Source organism: Passer montanus, unplaced genomic scaffold (genome assembly GCF_014805655.1).
Source record: "Passer montanus isolate IOZ18808 unplaced genomic scaffold, ASM1480565v1 scaffold118, whole genome shotgun sequence".
In the NCBI taxonomy this organism is placed as follows: domain Eukaryota; kingdom Metazoa; phylum Chordata; class Aves; order Passeriformes; family Passeridae; genus Passer; species Passer montanus.
Genome location: NW_024358500.1, coordinates 751,151 through 773,336, shown reverse-complemented (window position 1 = coordinate 773,336; position 22,186 = coordinate 751,151). Strand labels below are relative to the sequence as shown.

At 53.3% G+C, this 22,186-nt stretch overlaps 2 protein-coding genes across 5 annotated transcripts in view; both read left to right on the top strand.

Moving 5' to 3' along the window:
* The first annotated feature begins 66 nt into the window (after positions 1-66).
* PPCS (phosphopantothenoylcysteine synthetase) lies at positions 67-3,538 on the top strand. The gene is given in 4 exon segments (XM_039697477.1): positions 67-423; positions 426-572; positions 1,398-1,501; positions 2,928-3,538. Coding segments are annotated over 4 exon segments (891 nt in total). The 5' UTR covers positions 67-107; the 3' UTR covers positions 3,252-3,538.
* A 2,707-nt stretch (positions 3,539-6,245) lies between these two features.
* CCDC30 (coiled-coil domain containing 30) overlaps positions 6,246-22,186 on the top strand; it is a 37,157-nt gene continuing 21,216 nt past the window's right edge. For 2 of the 4 annotated variants that reach the window (XM_039697474.1, XM_039697475.1), the window contains exons 1-3: positions 7,698-7,810; positions 16,771-16,924; positions 21,620-21,735. In XM_039697474.1, the coding sequence (XP_039553408.1) occupies positions 7,736-7,810; positions 16,771-16,924; positions 21,620-21,735 (345 nt within the window). In that variant the 5' untranslated portion in view covers positions 7,698-7,735. Of the gene's footprint in view, positions 6,459-7,689; positions 7,811-12,193; positions 12,820-16,770; positions 16,925-21,619; positions 21,736-22,186 lie in introns of those variants that run through there. The other 2 variants (XM_039697472.1, XM_039697473.1) reach the window with 2 other exon arrangements.

The following is a 22,186-nucleotide window of genomic DNA, read 5'->3' as shown; positions in this document are numbered from 1 at the left end:
GCGTCACTTCCGACCGGCGATAGCGTTCTGTTGCCGGGACAACACTTCCGGCAGAGGAGGAAGCGACACACGTGACTTCCGGCGGGCCGTGCGGGCCGGTCCGGGTCATGGCGGCGGCGGCGGCGGAGGAGACGGACAAGGACAAGGAGGCGGACGACGACACCGACGCCAATGCGGCGGCCACCGAGGGCCGGGTGCGGGCTTGGGCGGCGGCGCAGGCGGCGCGCGGGCGGCGCGTGGCGCTGGTGACGTCGGGCGGCACGCAGGTGCCGCTGGAGGCGCGGGCCGTGCGCTTCCTGGAGAACTTCAGCAGCGGCCGGCGCGGCGCCGCCTCGGCCGAGCGGCTGGTGCGGGCGGGCTACGCCGTGTGCTTCCTGCACCGCGCCCGCTCCGCCTTCCCCTGGGCCCGCGCCCTGCCGCCGCCGCGCCCGCCGCGCTGCCCGCGCTGCTGCCCGCGCTCCGCGAGTACCGCCGCGCCACCGAGGCGGGCGCGCTGCTCGCCATCGAGTTCACCGGGCTCGTGGAGTACCTGGCGCTGCTGCGCGCCGCCGCCCGCGCCCTGGCGCCCCTCGGTACGGGGGAACCGGGGGGGAGCGGGGGGCAACCGGGGGGAACCGGGGGGGAAGCGGTTCGTAGGGCACGGGGCAGCGCGGGACGGAGCCCCCCGGGCGGGCTCGGTGTGAGGGAACAGGGTGGTCCCGTGCTAAAGTTCGGGGTGAGGAGGGATGAGCATCTCTGGGGGTCTCCAGCGTGAGGGGAGCAGGAACGAGGGGATGTGGTGGTTGTGGGAGAAAGATCGAGGGGTCCCCGGGGTGAGCAGAGACAGAACCCCTCGCAGGGGACAGAACCCCTCGCAGAGGACAGAGCCCCTCGCAGGGACAGAACCCCTCACAGGGGACAGAACCCCTCCCAGGGGACAGAACCCCTCCCAGGGGACAGAACCCCTCACAGAGGACAGAACCCCTCCCAGGGGACAGAACCCCTCCCAGGGGACAGAACCCCTCACAGAGGATGGAACCCTTCACAGAGGACAGAACTCCTCCCAGGGGACAGAACCCCTCACGGGGACAGAACCCCTCACGGGGACAGAACCCCTCCCAGGGGACAGAACCCCTCCCAGGGGACAGAACCCCTCACGGTGGCCCCAGGCCCGGGTGTGAGGTGATCCAGGACTGTGGGGCTCTGGCCCGAGGGTTCCAGGCCCCCTGTGCTTGGAGGGCTCCTGTGAGGCTCCGGCTGTCCCCGGCGGCTGTCGTGGCTGGGAGGAGGGGACAGCACAGAGCCCGGGCTGGGGTCGGCCCGCCCTGCTCAGGGCTGTCCCCGGGGGGAGCCTGGTGCCCGGTGGGGGGCAGGACAGGCCGTGGCAGCAGGGGCAGCAGCCGTGCTCCCTCCCACAGGCTCCAGCGTCATGTTCTACCTGGCCGCCGCCGTCTCGGATTTCTACATCCCGCTCTCCGAGATGCCCGAGCACAAGATCCAGTCCTCGGAGGGGCCCCTGCAGGTGAGGCCCCCCCGGCATGGCCCCCAGCCCCTCCTTGCTTCCAGGGCCCTTCTCCCGAGAGCTGGCTGTGGATAAAGTGGGAAAGCAGCAGAGCAGCAGCTCGTGTGTGTTGTGAGGGGGTGAGATCCCTCTGGAAATCCTGGAGTTTCACTGTTTTATTCTTATCTTGCACTGAGGGGCCCAGATAAGAGGGCAGGGCAGGATCAGCCCTGCTCTCCTTTGATCCAGGTTTATTTTTAGGGTGAGGTTTAGGGGTGAGGGGTCCTGTGGGTGATCTGCTCTGTCTGATATGGAGCAGCTTCAGCATGTGTGCACTTGTGGTGTGGCACATGAAGAGGGCCCCCCGAGGTGCCTCCTGCTTTTCTGGCTTTGTCCTTTAGAGCTGCCCCTGCTTCCATGGAGATGAGGAGAGGGTGGGTCTCTCAGAGAGCTGAAGTGCTCCAGGAATAGCTCCTGGAGTGCTTGAGTTGCTGCCTTTTGTCTGGAGAGAGGCTTTGGGGAAGGGCCTGGAGTGCGAGGACAAGGGGGGAATGGTTTCAAACGGACAGAATGGATTTAGTTTGGGTATTGGGAAGAAATCCTTCCCTGTGAGGGTGGGCAGGCCCTGGCACAGGTGCCCAGAGCAGCTGTGGCTGCCCCTGGATCCCTGGAGGTGTCCAAGGCCAGGCTGGACAGGGCTTGGGATGGGATAATGGAAGGTGTCCTTGCCATGGCAGGGGGTGGAATGAGATGGGATTTAAGGTTGCTCCCAACCCCAAACCATTCCCTGACTCTGGGGTCCATCTTGCTTGTACAGATGACAGAACAGCCCTGCAGCACCGAGGTCCCTCTCAGCAATGGAGCAGGTGTCTCTGGAATTCTTTACATAACAAATACCAAATTTATTTAATTAATTACTTTCCAAGAAGTTGCTGGCCTCCATTCTTTAACATTAGCATTGGAAATATGAGACCTGGCCTGATTCCCAGTGATGGATCCAGAGGCTGGGAAGCTGCAGAACAGTCTCCTACTGTTTTTCTCCCTGCTTGAGCACTTTTATTCCTCACGTGTGTTAAAGACTTGATAGAAGGAAGGTGAAGATGGGATAAACTACCCGAATTCTGGAGAGGTGAAAACTCTGATTTGTGCAGTTACAATGCTTTTTTAAATCTTCTCTCCTCGTGTTTAAATTCCCCCAGTGTGGGGGCTCCTGTGGTCCAGCCTCAGAACCCCCTGACTGTGAGCACCACATGGAGCATTGAATTTAAATTTAGTGTCATTTGAACCTTGTTTGCTGAGAGCTGCCCAAACACTGCCTTGAAAAACTTCCTGGTGCAGATGGAATATGAAACAAAGCTGGAATTTCCCTCTTTCCCATCCCATCTCTGATTAAAACTCCCTGTAATGTTTTTACTGATTTTTTTCTTTTTATCTTTCCCCGCTGCAGATCACAATGAAGATGGTGCCAAAAATGCTGTCACCCCTGGTCAGAGACTGGGCCCCCGAGGCCTTTGTGATTTCCTTCAAACTGGAGACGGATCCCCAGATCCTCCTGGACAAATCTCGGCAGGCTCTGGAGAAATACCGGCACCAGGTGGTGGTGGCCAACGTGCTGGAGTCGCGGAGAACCTCCGTCATCATCGTCACCAGGGACTCCCAGACCCCCCTGACCCTGTCCAGCGAGGAGATAGCGCAGGGCGTGGAGATAGAGGAGAAGATTGTGAGCTACCTGCAGGGCCAGCACACTGCCTTTATAGAGAGGAAAGGCTGAGGAGCAGCTGGGAGGAAACAAGGGAGTGGTGCTGCAGGGGGAGCGGGACTGGAGCCCGGGCAGCTGCACAGACCAGTCCCACAGGGCACGAGAGGGCCCTCCAACACTGTCACTTCCACACAGTCTGGCCGTGGTGGCTCTGTAAAAGAGAAATACATGGAAGTGAAACCATTCCAAAGGATATTTGTCCTGGTGTCTGAAGGAGGAAAGAAGCTTGTTTCTGTCCCGTGGGCTGGGAGGACGAGAAGTGGCGAAGGTCTCTGTATATAAAGAATTTTTTGAATCTCCTTCTTTGAATTTTCTTTTAGAATGGCAGGAGGGAGGAATGGGGCTTTGCAGGAAAGACGTGCTGGTTTTATGACTGGAGTGGGGAATCTCTGGTGCTGAGAATGGATGGTGAAACCAGGGTAGCAAAAAGGAAAATGAGGTGGCAGCAACTTTGGGGAAGCAGCTCTTGTGCCAGGGGAGATCCTGGGAGAGATCCCGTGTTCCTACATTTCAGGTGCTGCAGCAGTGTCCCTAAAGCATCTGTTTCAAAGGTTTTCCTTCCAGGTATTTGAAGGTTGCTTTGCTTCATATTCCATTTACACCAGAAAGTTTTCCAAGGCAGTGTTTGGGCAGCTCTCACCAAGCGAGGCTCAGGTGTCACTGCAGAGCTCTGTAAACAAAGGCAAGGCCACATTTGGCACAGACCACAGAGGATGGATCCAAGCTTGAGGCCAAGGTTGGAGCAGAGGAGAGGGCACTGGCAGGGGTGGTGTCCTGGGGAGGGAATGGAGCTGGGGAAGGAAGGAAGGAGCTGGAGCACCAGGAGCAGCTGAGGGAGCTGGGAAGGGGCTCAGCCTGGAGAAAAGGAGGCTCAGGGGGGACCCTGTGGCTCTGCACAGCTCCTGCCAGGAGGGGACAGCCAGGGGGGTTGGGGTTTGCTCTCAGGGAGCAAGGGAGAGGATGAGGAAACAGCCTCAGGCTGTGCCAGGGGAGGGTCAAGGCTGGATATTGGGAAATTGTTCATGGAAAGGTGTTCAAGTGTTGGCACAGGCTGCAGGATGGTGCTGGAGTCCCCATCCCAAAAACAAGTGTGGATGTGGCACCTGGGGCAGAGTTTAGGATGAATGTGGCAGTGCTGGGGGAATGGTTGCACTCAGTGATCGTGGAGGGCTTTTCCAAGCTTAGTGATTCCATGATTCTCTGACAGCAGAAGGGCTGGCAGGGATTGCCCCTGGAAGGGGAAGCTTCCTCTTGGCTGTGTTCATTTAGAACTGGAATGTTCCTGCTTTTATCTAAACCCTCTTTGAATAGTTACCAACTTCAAGGCATGTGTTCCTCATGCCTGCAAGAAACTTAACAGCAAAAAAACTTAATTCTCCTGCTGTCCCCTGTGTGTCTGCTCAGGGGCTGTCCTCCAGATAAATTCACTGGGGTCCTGGAAAGGACAGCAGCACATGGGAGTGCTGGAAACATTTCCAGAGGCAAGACTGTGCTCTGGGTAAAGCCACGGAGTGTTCAGGAGGCAGCAATCATTTTAATAACAGCAATCCTCTGAAGGTGAGGGGTGCTCAAAAAACAAGGAAAATGAAGCCAGAAGAGCAAGGAAAGAGCACGAGGATGGGATCAGTGGATGCCATCAGTGATGGGAGAAGTCCAGGTTGGTCAGGAGGAGAGAGATCCAGCTGGAAACTGAGTCAGGAGAAGGAATGCACAACTTACCTGCGGCCAGGACTGATAAAGAAGGTGAATAAGCTCCCAGAATCGCCTGTCTTCATCTCCCAGTAGGTAATTGCTGGGAATGTCGAGTCTGGGATTTCTCTTGTGTTAGTTTGGAGCCTCTGTGGACAGCATGGATGGGCCAGCAGGGGTGAGAATATAAATACTTGTGTAAGTTGAACGTGCCCTTGGAGGAGTGCTGGGAGAAATGCCACCAGCAGTCTTCAGAGTGTCCTGGAATCCTCAGAGCTGGTTGGGAAGGTGAGGAATCTGAGCTTTTTGTGGAGCAGACTGGGACAGTGGGAATGCTGGGGTTTTGTTGGGCTTGAGAACACGCTGTGGGCTTGCAGCATTTGTGATGTGCTGGTTGGGGAGATTCCCTAGGCTCAGACTGAGCCACAGCCATCCCCATCCCGTGCCAGGGATGCACCTCTGGGGGGTTAAACCCAGCCCAGGAGTGCTCCCACCCCGGCAGTGTTTGGGCTGGTGTTTGGCCACTCTGGGAATGCTGGTTGTGGTATTTAATTTGGAAGTGCACGTCCAGGATGTGTCCATTGCTTAGTGAGGATCTCGGAGGGCTCAGTAGAAGGTCCTCCCTGGACTCTGCCATGTACCTCTTCTCCTTTCTCTGCTATCCCCTCTGAAGTGTCTTCAGAGTTGCTTCTGCAGGGTGGGCATACTTATCTCTTCAGTTCCTCAATCTCATGGAGTCATCTTTGGGTTTCAGTGGGCTTCAAAGCTCATCTCATTCCACCTTCCACTGGCTGAGGTAGCTCCAAGCCCTGTTCAATCTGTCCTGGAACACTTCCAGGGATGGGGCAGCCACAGCTTCTCTGGGCAGCCCTCCCAGGGAAGAATTTCTTCCCAGGATCCCATCTAAGCCTGTCCTCTGGCAGTGGGAAACTGTCCCATCCATGTCCTCGTCCAAACTCCGTCTCCAGCTCTCTTGGAGTCCCTTGTAGGAACTGGCATTGTCTCTAAAGGTCTCCCTTCTCTTCTCTAGGCTTGGTTCCATGTACTTTCCCTCTTCCCCTTCAGCTCCAGCAGCTTCGCTTGGGGTTTAGAAGAAAATCAGGGAATCTTCGGGTGGCCCGGGAATGGCCGCTGTCCGCCGCCAGGGGGCGCCACCGAGCGGGGAGGGGGCGTGGCGGGGGCGTGGCCTCGCGGGGCCCATTCACGGCACTGCTAAGGGGGGCGGGGCGTGTGGGAGGCGGGGCCTCGAGGGGCCCATTTACGGCATTGCTGTGGGGGCGTGGCCTGTTGCCATGGCGCCGCGGGCCGTCCCGCCGCATGGACGCGGCCGCCGCCGGCCCGGTGGGTGCTCGGGGCCCGGTGGGTGCTCCCCCGGTGCCGGCGGACACCATCCGGCGCTGGCTGCGGGCCGAGGGCGCCGACCCCGCCGCCCCGGCCCAGGAGCAGCTGGGCCTGGCCTGGCGGCTGCTGCGGCGAGCGGAGACCCGGCTGGGCGAGCTGGAGCGGCGGCGGGCCCAGGACATGAGAGACGTAAGGGCCGGGAGCGGGGAACCGAGCTGGGCAGGGCTGCAGCACCAGGAGGGGCTGAGGCAGCTGGGGACGGGCTCAGCTGGAGAAAAGGAGGCTCAGAGGGGCCCTTCTGGCTCTGCACAGGAGGGGACAGCCGGGGGGTCGGGCTGTGCTCCAGGGAACAGGGACAGGAGCAGAGGGAACGGCCTCAGGCTGGGCCAGGGCAGGCTCAGGGTGGACACCAGGAGGAATTTCTTCACTGAAAAAGTTGTCGGGCATTGGCAGGGGCTGCCCAGGGCATGGTGGTGTCCCCATCCCTGGAGGTGTCCAAGGCACCATCTGAAGGATCGTGTTTCCTGGGCTGTTGGGGTCACTCCGGCTAGCTACAGACCCTTGCCCACACCACACTTCATAGACAAAGGTCAAAGATTGAGAAGCGCTCTCCTCCACGTGGGAAATGTCCTTTATTCCAAGACACACACCAGGCAGACAAACCCATGGGAGAAAGAGGGTGTTCCCTGGTGGCAGGGAGCTTTTATACCCCGGGATGGGGACAGAGGGAGAGGTGCACAGCCAGTGGGACACCAGTGAGGAGTGTGAGGGGAGGGGTAACCCAGGGGAGAGACCACCAGGGGGTACCAGGACAGGTGAGGGAAAGGCCAAGTGATGGGGGAAAGGGGTAACACAGCACATGATGTAACATAAGCTGTACAGTGCAATACAAAACTGTTCTGTGCAAATTCCCAGTCACCCAGTGCACGAGAACATCTAAACTGGTGCACCACAGCATCCAAAGACCAGCTGGATGTGTCACTCAGTGCTCTGGTCTGGTGTCAAGATAGAGTTTTATTGGACACCTGGGAGCCTTTTCCAGCCTCAGTGGTTCTGGAATACCCCCAGGGTTAACCCACCCAGGCCTGTGTCCCCTGCCCCCCCTCTGTGCAGCAGCAGGTTCAGGTGTGTCATTGCCTTGCTGCTGCCCTTGGGAACTTGGGGTTCATGTTCCCATTCCTCATACTGGGCATCAAAAAGCACTTGGTGCTCCCAGCAGCTCCCCCAGAGCTCCCCACATCCCAGCACCCCACAGCTGCATGACCTCCTGGTCTCCCAGTCCAGGCCAGCTGTTCCAAAGGCATGAGACATATTGTCCTGCAGATATCTGAGGTTATCCTGGAAACACGAAGGGGTGGAGAACATTTTGTGCTGCTGGCTCACCAGCAGACATGGGAATAGCAGGTTTTCTCTGTTCCAGGTGGAGAGCTACGTGGGCCATGTCCGTGCCCTGACAGAAGAGCGGGATGCCATCGCCTCCGAGTATGAGAGGGAGAATGAGCAGCTCAGGCTGGAGCTGGCACAGCTGCAGCAGCAGCAGGGTAACCCCTTCCCTCCAGCTGTGTGCCCTGGGAGTGCTCTGGCAGGTGTTTGGGTCTGGAAAGCTTCTTGGAGAGCTCAGCAGCTTTTTTCTGGGAGTTCTCAGTGGTTGCTTGAGAAGTTTCTTAAAGTGTTAGTGAGCTGTTCAAACAGATTTGTAATTGATTTAGAGGTTCTTGCCTGCTTTTACTGCCTTTACTCAGGGAGTTTGGCAGCTTCTCCATGTAGCTCTGTTGCACAAAGCATCTTCCAGAGGCTGTTTGAAGACCAGAACTGATGGTGCTCTTTGGTTCCCAGCTCTGAATTATCTGTCACTCCCTTCAAGTCAGTGAATTTTCTCTTTACTTTGGTTTACACAAACCCCACGTTTTTTAAAACAGTGGGGGCAACAGGAATTGTTTGTTCTGATGATTCAAAACTTGGGTGTTCATTGTCACAGAATTCCAGGATGGTTTTGGTTGGAAGAGACCTTGAAGCTCATCCAATTCCACCCCCAGCCATGGACAGGGAGACCTTCCATTAGACCAAGTTGCTCAGGGCCCCTCAGAGCTTCAGTAATTTTGTTTAAACAAATTACTTCACTTATTTGACTTGAAATGATTTATTTTCAATCTCTAGGGTCACTTTTGCTAGGTTTAATTCTTGATTTTCTTCAGTCTTCTGTTGCACTTTCAGTGGTGCTCATAGCCCATGTCACCATTAACTCTTTTAGTGAGCTGTATTGTCCTGGTCCCAAGTTAAAATTTTGGGTGATGGCACAACTTTAAGAGTTTGTTGCACTTTCAGTGGTGCTCATAGCCCATGTCATTAACTCCTTTAATGAGCTGTATTGTCCTGGTCCTAAGATAAAATTTAGGGTGATGACACAACTTTAAGAGTTTCTTTGTGATTCAGGCTTTGGGACAGCAAATACAGGAGTTTGGGGGGAATTCTGAGCATGGGTTGGGTTTTCAGGGAGCACATCTGGTGGTGTGACTTTCCAAAGATGGATTTACCTAAAAATGTGATGTCTGAGTACTTAAAGCCGTGGTTTGTGGTGAAAAGGCTGCTTACAAAGGCTGAAATGAATAAAGAGCTCTTGGGAGTCTGGCTGTGGCAGAAAACTCCGTTCCTGGCTCTGTCCCTTTCCACAAGGTGTCAGGAGAGAGGCAGAATGTCCCCAAAGCTGGAACGCGCCGATTTCCTCCTGGTAGCTCTGCTGCTCTGGACTTTCTCCGTTCCTGAGGGGCTCCTGGGGCTGCTGAGCACCCCTGGAATGGAAGCTGAATCCTTGTCCATGGATCTCGGGGTGTCTGGGAGGGATTGCTGGTTGCTGCCCAGTGTTGTCCCCGAGGGGGTGTGTGGCTTTGGTGCTGTAGAGTGTTTCTGGAGGGATTTTTTTGGGATATCACTCAGGTTTTGAGGTTCAGGACTTGTTGTTGACTCTCTGCTGGCATTGGCTGCTATCCTGGGATGTGTGTGGATGATTTAAGAATCTGGAAGCCCTGCTCCCTCTGGGCTGTCACCTGCAGGGAGAGGTGCCAGCACTGAGATGTTTTGGGGTCCTTGTAGAGCTTTATTGAGTGACTGGTCCTTTTATCCAGGTTTGTTCAGCTGGAGCAGAGGAGGCTGAGGGTGAGCTGAGGGCAGAGCTCATCCCGGGCTGCAGCTCCTCTGGAGCAGGATTTTATTTCTGCTCTCTGGGACCAGGGAAAGGACATGAGGGAGGGAACCTTTTCCTGACAGCTCCTCCAGCTCCCTCAGCTGCTCCCCAGGGTTTGTGCTCCAGGTCTTGTTCCCCCTGTTATTTTTGCAGGACAGCCAGGTGTCTCAGCAGGCAGAGGATGATCCAGTGGCTGGAGAAGGGGCTTGTGGAAAGACAGACTGTGATCTGCTGGGGGTGTTAAAAATGTGGGCAAGCCAAGAGGACAGGGTGTTGGCTGGTGGCTTTGGAAGCACTGAAAGGAGAATGGGAAGGGGCAGTTGGGGCCAGTGGCTGTTCAGGCCGGTGATACAAAGCGGGAGGCTGAGCTGTGAATGGTGCAGGGTGAAGGACAGGATCTGTGCTGACACACCTGAGCTGAGAGCTGGGGAAGGGAGCCCCACGTGGGCTCTCAGGTCTGAGCACACTTCCTCTTCCAACAGCAGGCAAACAAATCAGAAACTCTGCTTGGTCTGGGATCACTTAGAGCAACTTGATCTGCTAAAAGCTGTTTCATAAAATCATGGAATTATGGAATGGGTTGGGTTGGAAGGGATCTTAAGCTCATCCCATTCCACATCCTACCATGGGCAGGGACAGCTTTCAGTATCCCAGGCTGCTCCAAGCCCCATCCAGCCTGGCCTTGACACTCCCAGGGATGCAGGGGCAGCCACAGCTGCTCTGGACACCCTGTGCCAGGGCCTGCCCACCCTCACAGCCAAGAAATTCTTCCCATATCCCATCTAACCCTACTCTAAGTCAGTGGGAAGCCATTCCCCCTTGTCCTGGCACTCCAGGCCCTTGTCCAAAGTCTCTCTCCAGCCTCCCTTAGGCCCTGAGGATAGTTGGTGCTGGTGACTGACACTGAGCAGCTTTTGAAGATAAAAAGTGAATCTCTGCTCATACATTTGCTTCCTGCCCATCCCGGGCTCACAGGTTCCTGCAGGGAGCAGCCAAGGCTGGTTGATGCTGGGCCATCGAGCTGAGCTGAGCTGAGCTGTCACCTCATCTGATACCTCTGCCCAGTGACATTTTTCCTTCCCTCCAGGCAGTTCCTGATCCGTTTCTGATGCTCTCGCTGAATGCACTGGGTGTTGTTGGAGGGCAAATCGATGGCGCTCCCAAAAGCCTTCCTGAAAAACAACTGGAATGGCAGGGAAACACGGCACTGGGGGAGCTGCCTGGATTTGTTTAAAAGGTGGAATAAAAAGAAGACACAGTCATGGTCTGAGCTTGTTTGTTTGTTGTAACAGCTGGGCTGGTAAAACATACCCAGCAGGTGTGGGCTGTGGTGGGGTGAAGTGGCTGCTGTTCCTCAGAGTATTCCTAGGGTAGGAAAATACAAATATTAATATAAAATTTGCTTCCAAACAAGCGTGGACAGAGGTGGGAGATGCCAGTGGAGCTGTTGTGTGACAGTGCCTGGGGCAGGGGTTGGCTTTTCCCAAACACTGGATTGGGAAGGGAAGGGGTTTGTAAGGAGTCAGTGGGGTTTACTCACAGGTAACCTGTGCTGTGTGGGCAGACCCCCCCTCATCCTCACAAATCCTTCTTCCTCTCCAGCCTCTGGAATATGTGTGGGATCTAAAACGATGCCACTTCACCCTGCATTGCAGGCTGGGGACTGACAGGTGAAGGTGGCTCAGGGGGTCCCATCCTGGGCATAAAGCAGAGCAGTTTCTGTTCATTTTTAGCAGGGATTTGGCAAAACCGTGGGAGGCAGCTGCCAGGCAGTTTGGCTTCAGTTTAGTGTGATCCATGGGCTCTTCCCGAGGCACGCAGAGCAGTGTTGATCCTGCAAGCTGCCCTGCTTGCTGTGCTGCAGCAGGAGGTGCAGGGCAGCCCAGTCTGACCCTGTGCTGAGCAGGCTGTGCTGTCTCCCTGGGAGGATCCCGGGGCACCGCAGGGTGTTTTCCATCCACGGGCTGCGGAGTGGAAACATGGCATCGATCAGAGCCTCGGGGCGTGCTCTGCTGCCTCCTGTGTTCGGCCATGAGAGAGAGGGACAGGCTTGTCCAGGGCTCTGTGTGTCCTGTGCCTGAGGAATATTTGCTCTGCTGTGCAGCTCTAGATCCCTGAGCAGGGAAAGAGTCCATCTACCATCTACCATCTACCATCTACCATGACTGTCCATCCTACCTCTCCACAGCTCCCTGCACTTCCCATCCTACAACGCTTGGAATAAACCACTTTATAATGTGGTTTGGGCTAGAAATTTGGTCTGTTGGTTTTGGTTTTAATACGAATTACACAGGGAGTGTTTGAAAAGCCCTCCCCTAGCTCCACAAGCTTAGGAGCTGCTGCCCTCATCATGCCAGACACCAAAGGTTCCTCATTTTCTCCTGGCAGGTAAATTCCAGCCACACCAACCAGAGGGTCTTTTTAACAACTGTTGGTTGCACAAACACAATGGTGCCCAGCTATAAACTGACTCCTGCAAGTCTTGTTGCCACCTTTCTGCCTTAGGGACCCTTGAATCTGGAAGATTTTCCCAGTACAGAGTCTTCCTGGCTATAATTTTTAGATAAACATTGAAGCACTGGCAGTTTAATTCTTAAAGGGGTTCAGATCTGCCTCCTTCCTAGACATTCCTTGGGACTCTCCAAAATAGTGGTGCTCTCTAGGAGTGATCTGGTATTTTGTGTGCCTCCTGCCAAAGAAAACACCTGTGACTCTGTGTCCATCTGTTTGCTTTCTCTCCAAGGTTGGACTTGATGATCTGAAGGTGGGAACTGATGATCTTGGAAACTGATGATCTTGGAAGTCTTTTCAGCCTTAATGATTCTCTGGTTCTCTCAGTATCTGTTCAATCTGGTGTTTAGTTTCTACCAAGCTGTACTTGGGGTTGAAGGGGCTGAGGATAAACCAGCTTGGGAGAACTCTGCCTGGGGGGAGCAGGTCCCATCACATGCTTGGCAGGCAGGGAAGGGTATGTGAAGAGAAACCTTGGGACAGAGGGAAGAGGGCTGAGATAATGGATAGCAAGGAATGGGAGGCAGTGAGGGAAGTGGGAAGCAGGAGAGACTTGAGGAGCTGTTGGGCTCCAGGAGAAACGGGGCTGTTGCAGTGATAAATGTTTAGAGGAACTGGGATAGATCTCCAGGAAACCCTTTGTTTCTCCTCTGCTGACACCAAGCCTTGCCTTGCCTTGCAGAAATGCAGCTGAAGGAGGTGGAGGAGATGCTGGAGCAGGAAGGTCTGTCCCAGATCTCCTGCAGTGCTGCCAGCGAGCAGGTCGCGTATTTCCTGGTGGAGCGGGCGGCGCTGCTGGGAAAGCTGGAGGTGGCAGCCCGGCACCTGGGATCCCACAGCAGGATTGAGGGGCTCCAGGTACCTCCTGCTCCCTGGCTTTGCCTGCCTGCGAGCTGTGGGAAAGGAATATTTGTGTGATATTGCCTGTCTCTGAGGCCACTGTGGAGTCTTGGGTCTGAAATACTTGAAAGAATTACAAGAAAGGTGGAGTGAGAGTATTTGTGAGAGTCAGGACAAGGGGGAATGGTTTCAAACTGACAGAATATGTCTAGATTTGGTATTGGGAAGGAATTCCTGGCTGTGAGGGTGGTGAGCTTCTCAGGTTGCCCAGAGAAGCTGTGGCTGCCCTATCCCTGGAAGCATCTGAGGCCGGGTTTGGTTTGGAGCAACCTGGGATAGTGGAAGGTGTCCCTGCTCATGATAGGGTATGGAATGGGATGAGCTTTAAGATCACTTCCAGCCCCAAACCAGTCTGGGATTCCAGGGTTCTAAGTCACTGCCTTTCTTAATTCTCACCCTTTGCACTTGATTTACTCCCACATCTGCACAGGGATAGTGAAATGGGTTATTTGTAATCCTGTGCTGAGGAGTTTGTGATGTGTTTGGTGTAAGGATCTTCACTGGGTAAGAATGACTTTCTCTGGGTTCAGCTGGAGCAGAGGAGGCTCAGGGCAGATCTCACTGGGGGCTGCAGCTTCTCCTGAGGGGCACCTCCAGTCTCTGCTCTTTGTGAGCAGGGCCAGGACCTGAGGGAGCAGCTGGAGCTGTGCCAGGGGTTGTGGTATTTTCAGGGTCCCCCTATGAAGAAAAGTGATGAATCTGACTCCATGTTTTTATAATTTTTTAATAATAATAATTTATTATTTTATGATATTATATTAAATAATGTTATACTAAAACTATACTAAAGAATAGAGAAAGGATAAAGAAAGCTACAAAGAATGATAATTAAAATAATTATAATATTATAATTAAAAATAATATTATATAATTAATTATATAATTATAATTAATATAAAATAATTAAAAGCTTGTGACTCTCTCTTCCAGAGCGTCAACACAGCTGGCTGTAATTGGCCAGTAAGTAAGAACAATTTACATGCAACTAATGAAACATGCACCTGTTGGTAAATAATGTCTAAATCACATTCCAAAGCAGCAAAACACAGGAGAAGCAAATCAGATAATTATTTTTTTCATTTTTCTCTGAGGTTTCTCAGCTTCCCTGGAGAGGAGTCCTGGGCAGAGAGATTTTCCAGAAAATATGATAGTAACAGGGGGGTTTAGGTTGGATATCAGGTTCTTACCCCAGAGGGTGCTGGCACTGCCCAGGCTCCCCAGGGAATGGTCCTGGCCCCAGCACTGCCAGAGCTCCAGGAGGGTTTGGACAGGCTGGGATTGTTGGGGTGTTTGTGCAGGGCTGGGGATTGGACTGGATGATCCTTGTGGTCTCTTTCAGCTCAGGATATTCTGATTCTATGGTTCCAAGGCCATCACTTTCCACCTACTCATGACTTACGGCCATGTCTCTGTGGAACTGGAGTCCAGGAGTGCTCTGGGGTTCCAGGAGCTGCTGTTTGTCCCTGAGGTCCCAAGCTGTGAGGAGGGAGCAAGACCTCAAATCGGGGTCAGGGCCCCTTCTCTTGTTCCTTTCTGTTTAATCAGGTGAAAGACACACTGGGGATGTGTTTTCCCAGAAAACTGTCTCCCTGACAGAACTGATTACTCTCCCAGTGATGTCATTCCTGTCTGTGCCTTCGGAGCAGAAGCTGTTGATTAAACACTCCATTGTTCCCGGGAGCATCCCACTTGTTTTGCAGAACCATTAGTGTTACAGGTTAAGGTGTTAATTGCTCCTTTTACTCTGTTTACTGGAATATGTGGCCTTGCTTGTTCCCAGCTGGCCCGTTCCACTCTTGGAATCAAGGGCTGGACAGGGATGAATTCAGCTTTTAGCCAGACTGCTCAAGCAGAATTGATTGTTTTATTGCATCCCCAGAAAAGGCGGGATACAAACCTGCCTCTCTGTGTGGTCAGCTCTGAGAAATCCATGTGAAATGCCTTCTGGATTCATGGCATGTGCTAGCTCACCCTCTGAAGTGCCAAATATCAATTGCAACCAACTGCTGAGCCTTAGGGCCCCTTCAGTGCAGATGCAATGGAGCAGCAATGTGTAACTCCATAAAAAAGAGGGACATGGAGCAGTGCTCCAGGGGAGCTCCTGCAGTTCAAGTCCCAGTGCCTGGGTTGGGGCAGTCTGAGAATGAGCACAGGCTGGAGGAATTCATGGAGAGCAGCCCTGTGGGATGGGTTTGGGAGTTCTTGTGGGTTGAAAGTTGGACATGAGCCAGGAGTGTGTGTTTGCACCCCAGAGCCCAAACAACATCATGACTCTGCTCCTCTCTGAAGAGACTCCCCCAGCACTGCTGCTCCAGCTCCAGGATCCCCAGCACAGCAAGGACCTGTTGGAGCAAAGCCACGAGATGCTCTGAGGGCTGGAGCCCCTTGGGAGCCAAGCTAGGAGAGATGGAGGTGTCCACCTGGAGAAGGCTCTGGAGAGACCTTAAAGCTCCTTCCAGTGCCTGAAGGGGCTCCAGGAGAGCTGGAGAGGGACTTTGGACAAGGGTCTGGAGTGCCAGGACAAGGGGGAATGGGGGAGGAATTCCTGGCTGTGAGGGTGGGCAGGCCCTGGCACAGGTGCCCAGAGCAGCTGTGGCTGCCCCTGGATCCCTGGCAGTGTCCCTGGCCAGGCTTGACAGGGCCGGGAGCAGCCTGGGACAGTGGAAGGTGTCCCTGCCCATGGTGGGACACGGTGGAATAGGATGGGCTTTAAAGTCCCTTCCATTCCAAGCCTTTCTGAGATCCCATGGTTGTGAGTCTCCCAGTGTTACTCTAAGTGAGCCACTCACACTCAGTGACAGCTCTGTGGGTGAAGCTGAGCCCTCCAGCTCTCATGGGCAGGAAATCAGAGATCTTAAAAAAATAATGAACCCACAGAGCTCCCAGGAGGAGCTGGGAAACTGAGGGATTTTCCCAAGGGCTTGGGATAGCTCTGGTGGAAACATTCCTGTCAAGTATAAGACATGGTAACCCTAGCCCTTCTAAGCCAAGATATGTTGGAAGTGAAAATCCCCCTCATGATCCTGAGGGACATGTGGCAGTGCTGAGGGACACATGGCCCTGTGCTGTCATTCAGGAGCATCTCTGTGTGCAAGGCTGGCTCTGCTCACACCTCTCAGGCACTGGGAGCTGAATTCCCACAGCAGCAGGAATGCACACAGCTTCCTGGGGAGACAGAAATAAGGAAATGCACATTTTCCTGCTGGCTCATAGTTGGGATTTCATAGAATCACCAAGGTGATTGCCAAAGCCCTCCAAGATCACTGAGTTCAACCATTCCCCCAGCACTGCTAGGGCCACCACTAACCCACGTCCCCACATCCACATCCACAGGGTTTGAGAACACTTCCAAGGGATGGTGACTCCACCACTGCCCTGGGCAGCCCATTCCAAAGTCTGACCACCCTTTCCATGAAGAAATTTTCCCTAATATCCAATCTAAACCTCCCCTGGCATAGCTTGACACCATTCCCACTTGTTTTGTCCCTGTTCCCTGGGAGCAGAGCCTGACCCACCCCAGCTGTCCCCTCCTGTCAGGAGCTGTGCAGAGCCAGAAGGGCCCCCCTGAGCCTCCTTTTCTCCAGGCTGAGCCCCCCCAGCTCCCTCAGCTGCTCCTCATCACACTTCTGCTCTCCCTCATTTCAGGTTTGTCCTTAAACAGATTGGAAGGGCTTTTACTGGGTTTAGAGTAAAAAACCAGAGCCCAAACAGTGTCACAGGGAACACCTCACATTTCAGGCAGGGCTGCCTGGTGGGCATCTCCTGCCTTTGCTTTGTCCCAGAACTGGAGATGAGGAAATCCACATTTTCCAATGGGACCAGTGTGGAGAGGGTGACAAACAGCTCTGCCTTGGTCTCATCACCACAGGGCTCCTCATTTCCATTGGCACATTAACCCTTGTGCTTCAGTTCTGCAGGGAGGAGCTGGAGGGGGAACGAGCATCACCTGCAGGGCTTGTGGGAGACCTGGATGAGGCCCCACAGAGGCTGGTGGTGTCCCAGGAAGAAATCCAGAGCGTGGCAGAAGGGCTGGAGACACAAAGCAAAGAGCAGAGTGGAGCAGGTAAGTGCTGCTCTGGTGGCCCCTCCTGGCCTGCTCTTAGCCCTGGGGAGGCGGAGGCAGTCTGTCCTCTCCTTGGAATGTGGGAAAATCAGTGCCAGGAGTCAGCCTGCTCCGTAGGAGGTGGGAATGCAGTCCTTAACAGTCACAAATCCACGAATTCTGAGACTGGGCTTCTCTGATCTGTGGTGCAGCTGCACAGTCTGGGTGAATTTCCTATCCCTGGGAATTTCCTGTCTCCTTTCCAGGGAGAGCTTTCTGCCCTGGGAGGGGATGGAGAGGGAATGATGACTTTGTCTAGAAGCAGAGTAGCTGAATTGCCATGTGCACAGGGTCAGCAGAGCTGGACCTCTTATCCCAGAGTTCTCCAGATGCAGTTTGGGATGTTGCCTCTATAGGATCCTTACTTAGCAAGTGCAGCAGTGGGGAAGTGACTGGGTACATTGTCCTTGCTGAGAATATTCCCTTTACCTCCTTCTTGAAATAACCCTTGACCAGCCCTGAAGTGTTATTTATTAGTAGGATTTTTTAATAAATTCTGGCTGTAGAAATAACCAGCTTTCTGGAGGGAGATGTGGTAAAGCTGCTCTTGGAGTGAAATGCCCATGGAAAACGTCCTTAATGACACACAGTTGTCTGGATGCTCTTTTGGGGGACTCCTTGCATTGTCCCCAAATCTGTGATGCAGAATTCCATTATTCCAGGTGACTCACCCCAGCCCCATGTGCCTTTGCAGGGACCAACCACCTTGAGGAGACTGGCACTATCTGGGGCAGGTTGGGAGCAGAAGTGCAGGTCCTGGGGCTCCCCTTGGTGCTCACACACAGCACAAGGACCTGAGAGTTTCTCTCCAGCCCCATCAGTTTCTCTCCAGCCCTAGCAGCTCATTTCCAGCTCTAGAAGCTCCTCTCCAGCCCCAGCAGCTCATTTCCATTCCCATCAGCTCCTCTCCAGCCCCATCAGCTCCTCTCCAGCCCCAGCAGCTCCTCTCCAGCCTCCAGTCCCATCATTCCCAGCCTTTCCATCCCTGTTCTGGGTGGGGATTGATCCACAGTCCCCAGGGATGGGCTGAGTGCTGTGGCAGCTCCAGTGCTGGCTCTGGAGCTCGGGCAGGCTCCAGCCTGGGGCTCCCATGGATCGCAGCCTGCGCAGGGAAATCTGTGCTGTGTGAGGTGCTGGATGAATGCAAGGCTTTGCAAAATGTGAGTAGGGGTTTAATGCTTGTTTTGTCTCTGGGGTTTGCCTCTGTGTGTGCAAAATGAGGGTGGCAATGTCCCAGTGGCTTCCCTGGTTCTGTATCTCTGTGTGGCTTCTCCTCCTGGTGAGCTCTGAGCCAGCTGCTCTGGGAATTAATTGATTTGCTACTAAAAATCTAGACTGGGGTCACTCATCTTTAGTAAAACTCCCTTAAACAGCATTTTTTGGTTCAGTGATAACTTGTGTGCATTCCTGACCAGTTTGAGCCCAGTTAGTGGGATTTTGGTGAGGAAAGGCTTTAAATGGTATTTAACAAAGTGCATAAGGAATGTTGTGGGGTTTTTCCAAAGCAGAACTCAGCTGCCACATCCAAACATTGTTGTCCTTGTGGAATCATCCCTGTGGTCAGCCCTGAAGGCTGACCCTGAGAGGGAAAACGGCGTGGTCCGGATTTTTGAAAGAGGAAAAGAGGTGGAATTTTATTGTCCTTTCATCAACCTTTAAATCATCATTTTATTATAATTTTATAATAAATTTGTGTAGTGGTCAACAGGCTTTTCAGTAAAATTTCCGTTCTGGTGGAATATGTGGGTTGGAATGAGATGATCTTCAAGGTCCCCTTCCAACCTAGCCCATTCTGTCATTCTGTGGAGATATTCTTTGCTTTTTATTTTAAATGACACAACTGAAAATCCTTGTTTGAAAAAGGAAACTGTTGCTTTTTCCAAGGTGGAACCAAAAAAGTAGATTTTTTTTTGCCTGAACAGAAGTCAATTTAAACTTAAATTTCCTGTGCCCAGTGTTAAGCTGAAAAGAGAATAATATTTCTTCCCTTTTCTCTAAGGAAAATTGTCTCGGGTACCAGTGTGTCCTCAGCATGTGCTCCTAATGCAAACACCTCTTCCTATTTCTGCCCTGGAAGTATTGGGAATGTGCATTCATTGGTGTTGGGATTAATTTATTCATTGATCCATTGATCCATAGAAAAATTGGTGTGCAGTTTTTCCAGCTGTAGCCATTCCATTAAATTTTAATGTGCAGACAGCATCAATACATTGGCTGGGATTGTGTTCCTGCTTGTGGCAGTGATGGATTTTGTGGTGAGAATGTTGAGGTTTTCCAAAGAGAAAGTGAAACCCATATTAGATGAGGTGAGTGATTTACATGAGGTTTACCTCCATGATCCAGAGGTAAACTGAATCCCTGGAATAATGCTGGAGAGACTGCTGTTGAACCTGGATCCCCAGGGATATCAACCTCTGCTGTGGGAGGGAGAGGGCCTGGATGTGGGATGTGTTCCCACATGGATGTGTCCCATGGGGATGTGTTCCATGAAGATGTGTTACCACGTGGATGTGGGATTGTGGGATGTGCTCCCTGGATGCAGGATGTGTTTCCAGGGGATACAGGCTGTGGCCGCAGTGGATGAGGGATGTGCTTCCATGTGGATGCAGGATATATTCCCAGTGTGTGCAAGATGCATTCCCATGTATTCCCAGTGGATATGGGATGTGTTCGCAGTGGATGTGGGATGTGTTCCCAGTGGATGTAAGGTGTATTCCCGTGTATTCCCTTGGATATGGGGTGTGTTCCCAGTGGATGTGTTCCCAGTGGGTGTGGGATGTGTTCCCAGTGAATGTGGGATGTGTTCCCATGTGGATGCAGGATGTATTCCCAGTAGATGTAGGCTGTGTTCCCCTGTATTCCCAGTGGATGTGGGATGTGCTTCCATGTGGATGCAGGATATATTCCCAGTGGGTGTAAGATATATTCCCATGTATTCCTAATGGATGTAGGATGTGTTCCCATGTGGATGCAGGATGTATTCCCATGTATTCCCAGTGAATGTGGAATGTATTCCCAGTGGATATGGGATGTGTTCCTAGTGGATGCAGGATGTATTGCTACGTGCTCCCAGGGGATGTGGGATGTGTTCCCAGGGGATGTGGGATGTGTTTCCAGGGGATGTGGGATGTGTTACCACGTGGATGCGGGATGTGCTCCCAGTGGATATGGAATCCCACATCCCAGTGGATGTGGGATGTGTTTCCAGGGGATATGGAATCCCACATCCCAGTGGATGTGGGATGTATTCTCAGTGAATGTGGGATGTGTTCCCATGTGGATGCAGGATGTATTCCCAGAAGATGTAGGCTGTGTTCCCCTGTATTCCCAGTGGATGTGGGATGTGCTTCCAGGTGGATGCAGGATGTATTTCTATGTATTCTCAGTAGATGTGGGATGTGTTCCCAGGGGATGTGGGATGTGTTCCCAGGGGATGTGGGATGTGTTCCCAGGGGATGTGGGATGTGTTCCCAGGGGATGTGGGATGTGTTCCCAGGGGATGTGGGATGTGTTCCCAGGGGATGTGGGATGTGTTCCCAGGGGATGTGGGATGTGTTCCCAGGGGATGTGGGATGTGTTCCCAGGGGATGTGGGATGTGTTCCCAGGGGATGTGGGATGTGTTCCCAGGGGATGTGGGATGTGTTCCCATGTGGATGCAGGATGGATTCCCATGTATTCCCAGTGAATGTGGAATGTATTCCCAGTGGATATGGGATGTGTTCCTAGTGGATGCAGGATGTATTTCTATGTATTCTCAGTAGATGTGGGATGTGTTCCCAGTGGATGTAAGGTGTATTCCCGTGTATTCCCTTGGATATGGGGTGTGTTCCCAGTGGATGTGTTCCCAGTGGGTGTGGGATGTGTTCCCAGTGAATGTGGGATGTGTTCCCATGTGGATGCAGGATGTATTCCCATGTATTCCCAGTGGATGCAGGATGTGTTTCCAGGGGATACAGGATGTGGTCGCAGTGGATGTGGGATGTGCTTCCAGGTGGATGCAGGATATATTCCCAGTGTGTGCAAGATGCATTCCCATGTATTCCCAGTGGATATGGGATGTGTTCCTAGTGGATGCAGGATGTATTTCTATGTATTCTCAGTAGATGTGGGATGTGTTCCCAGTGGATGTAAGGTGTATTCCCGTGTATTCCCTTGGATATGGGGTGTGTTCCCAGTGGATGTGTTCCCAGTGGGTGTGGGATGTGTTCCCAGTGAATGTGGGATGTGTTCCCATGTGGATGCAGGATGTATTCCCATGTATTCCCAGTGGATGCAGGATGTGTTTCCAGGGGATACAGGATGTGGTCGCAGTGGATGTGGGATGTGCTTCCATGTGGATGCAGGATATATTCCCAGTGTGTGCAAGATGCATTCCCATGTATTCCCAGTGGATATGGGATGTGTTCCCAGTGGATGTGGGATGTATTCCCAGTGGATGTGGGATGTGTTCCCAGTGGATGTGGGATGTGTTCCCAGTGGATGTGGGATGTATTCCCATGTATTCCCAGTGGGATGTGGGATGTGCTCCCAGTGGATGTGGGACATGTCCATGCTGCCTCCCACCTTTCCCACGTGTGGGATCAGCCTGGAATCCGTGCTTGGAGCGTGGGCAGGCAGGGCCTGGCTGCCCACGCTTGCTGGTGCTGTGTGTGCAGACAGGAGTGAGCTGCAGAGGGCCATGGAGCACAGCAGCCGGCTGGACAAGGAGATCCTGGCGCTGCGGGCACGGGTCCAGACGCTCGACCTGGAGAGGAAAGCCTTCCTGGAGCTGGTGAGGATCCACCCAGCCAAGCCAGCAGCCCTGGGCTGGCTCCTGGAAGCCATCTCTGCTCCCAAACCTGCCCTGCCTTCCCCTTTCCCCTCCCTGTTCTGTGCCCAGTCTTTCCAGAGCTGCAGTTTGGCTGTGTCAGGGTTTGTGGAACAGGAAAATTTGGGAAATGGGCAGAATGCAACACTGGGAGCTTCCTTCAGTGCAGGAGGAGTTTGAAGGACTCCAACTGAGTGGTGGCTTGAAGACTTTGGGACACATTTTCCTGTGCCCATGGAGAGGGATCAGCTCCCTGCTGATCAGGGTTTACCAACTCAAGTGTGTAAATAGAGTAAGGAACGTGTGTGCCTTGCCCTGGACTGGATTCAAGAGTTCAGTTTACCTAAGTTTAGCCTAAAACCCCCACCAGCTGGTTAGAAATGCATTTGAAATTTATGCTCATTTTTGATTCCTC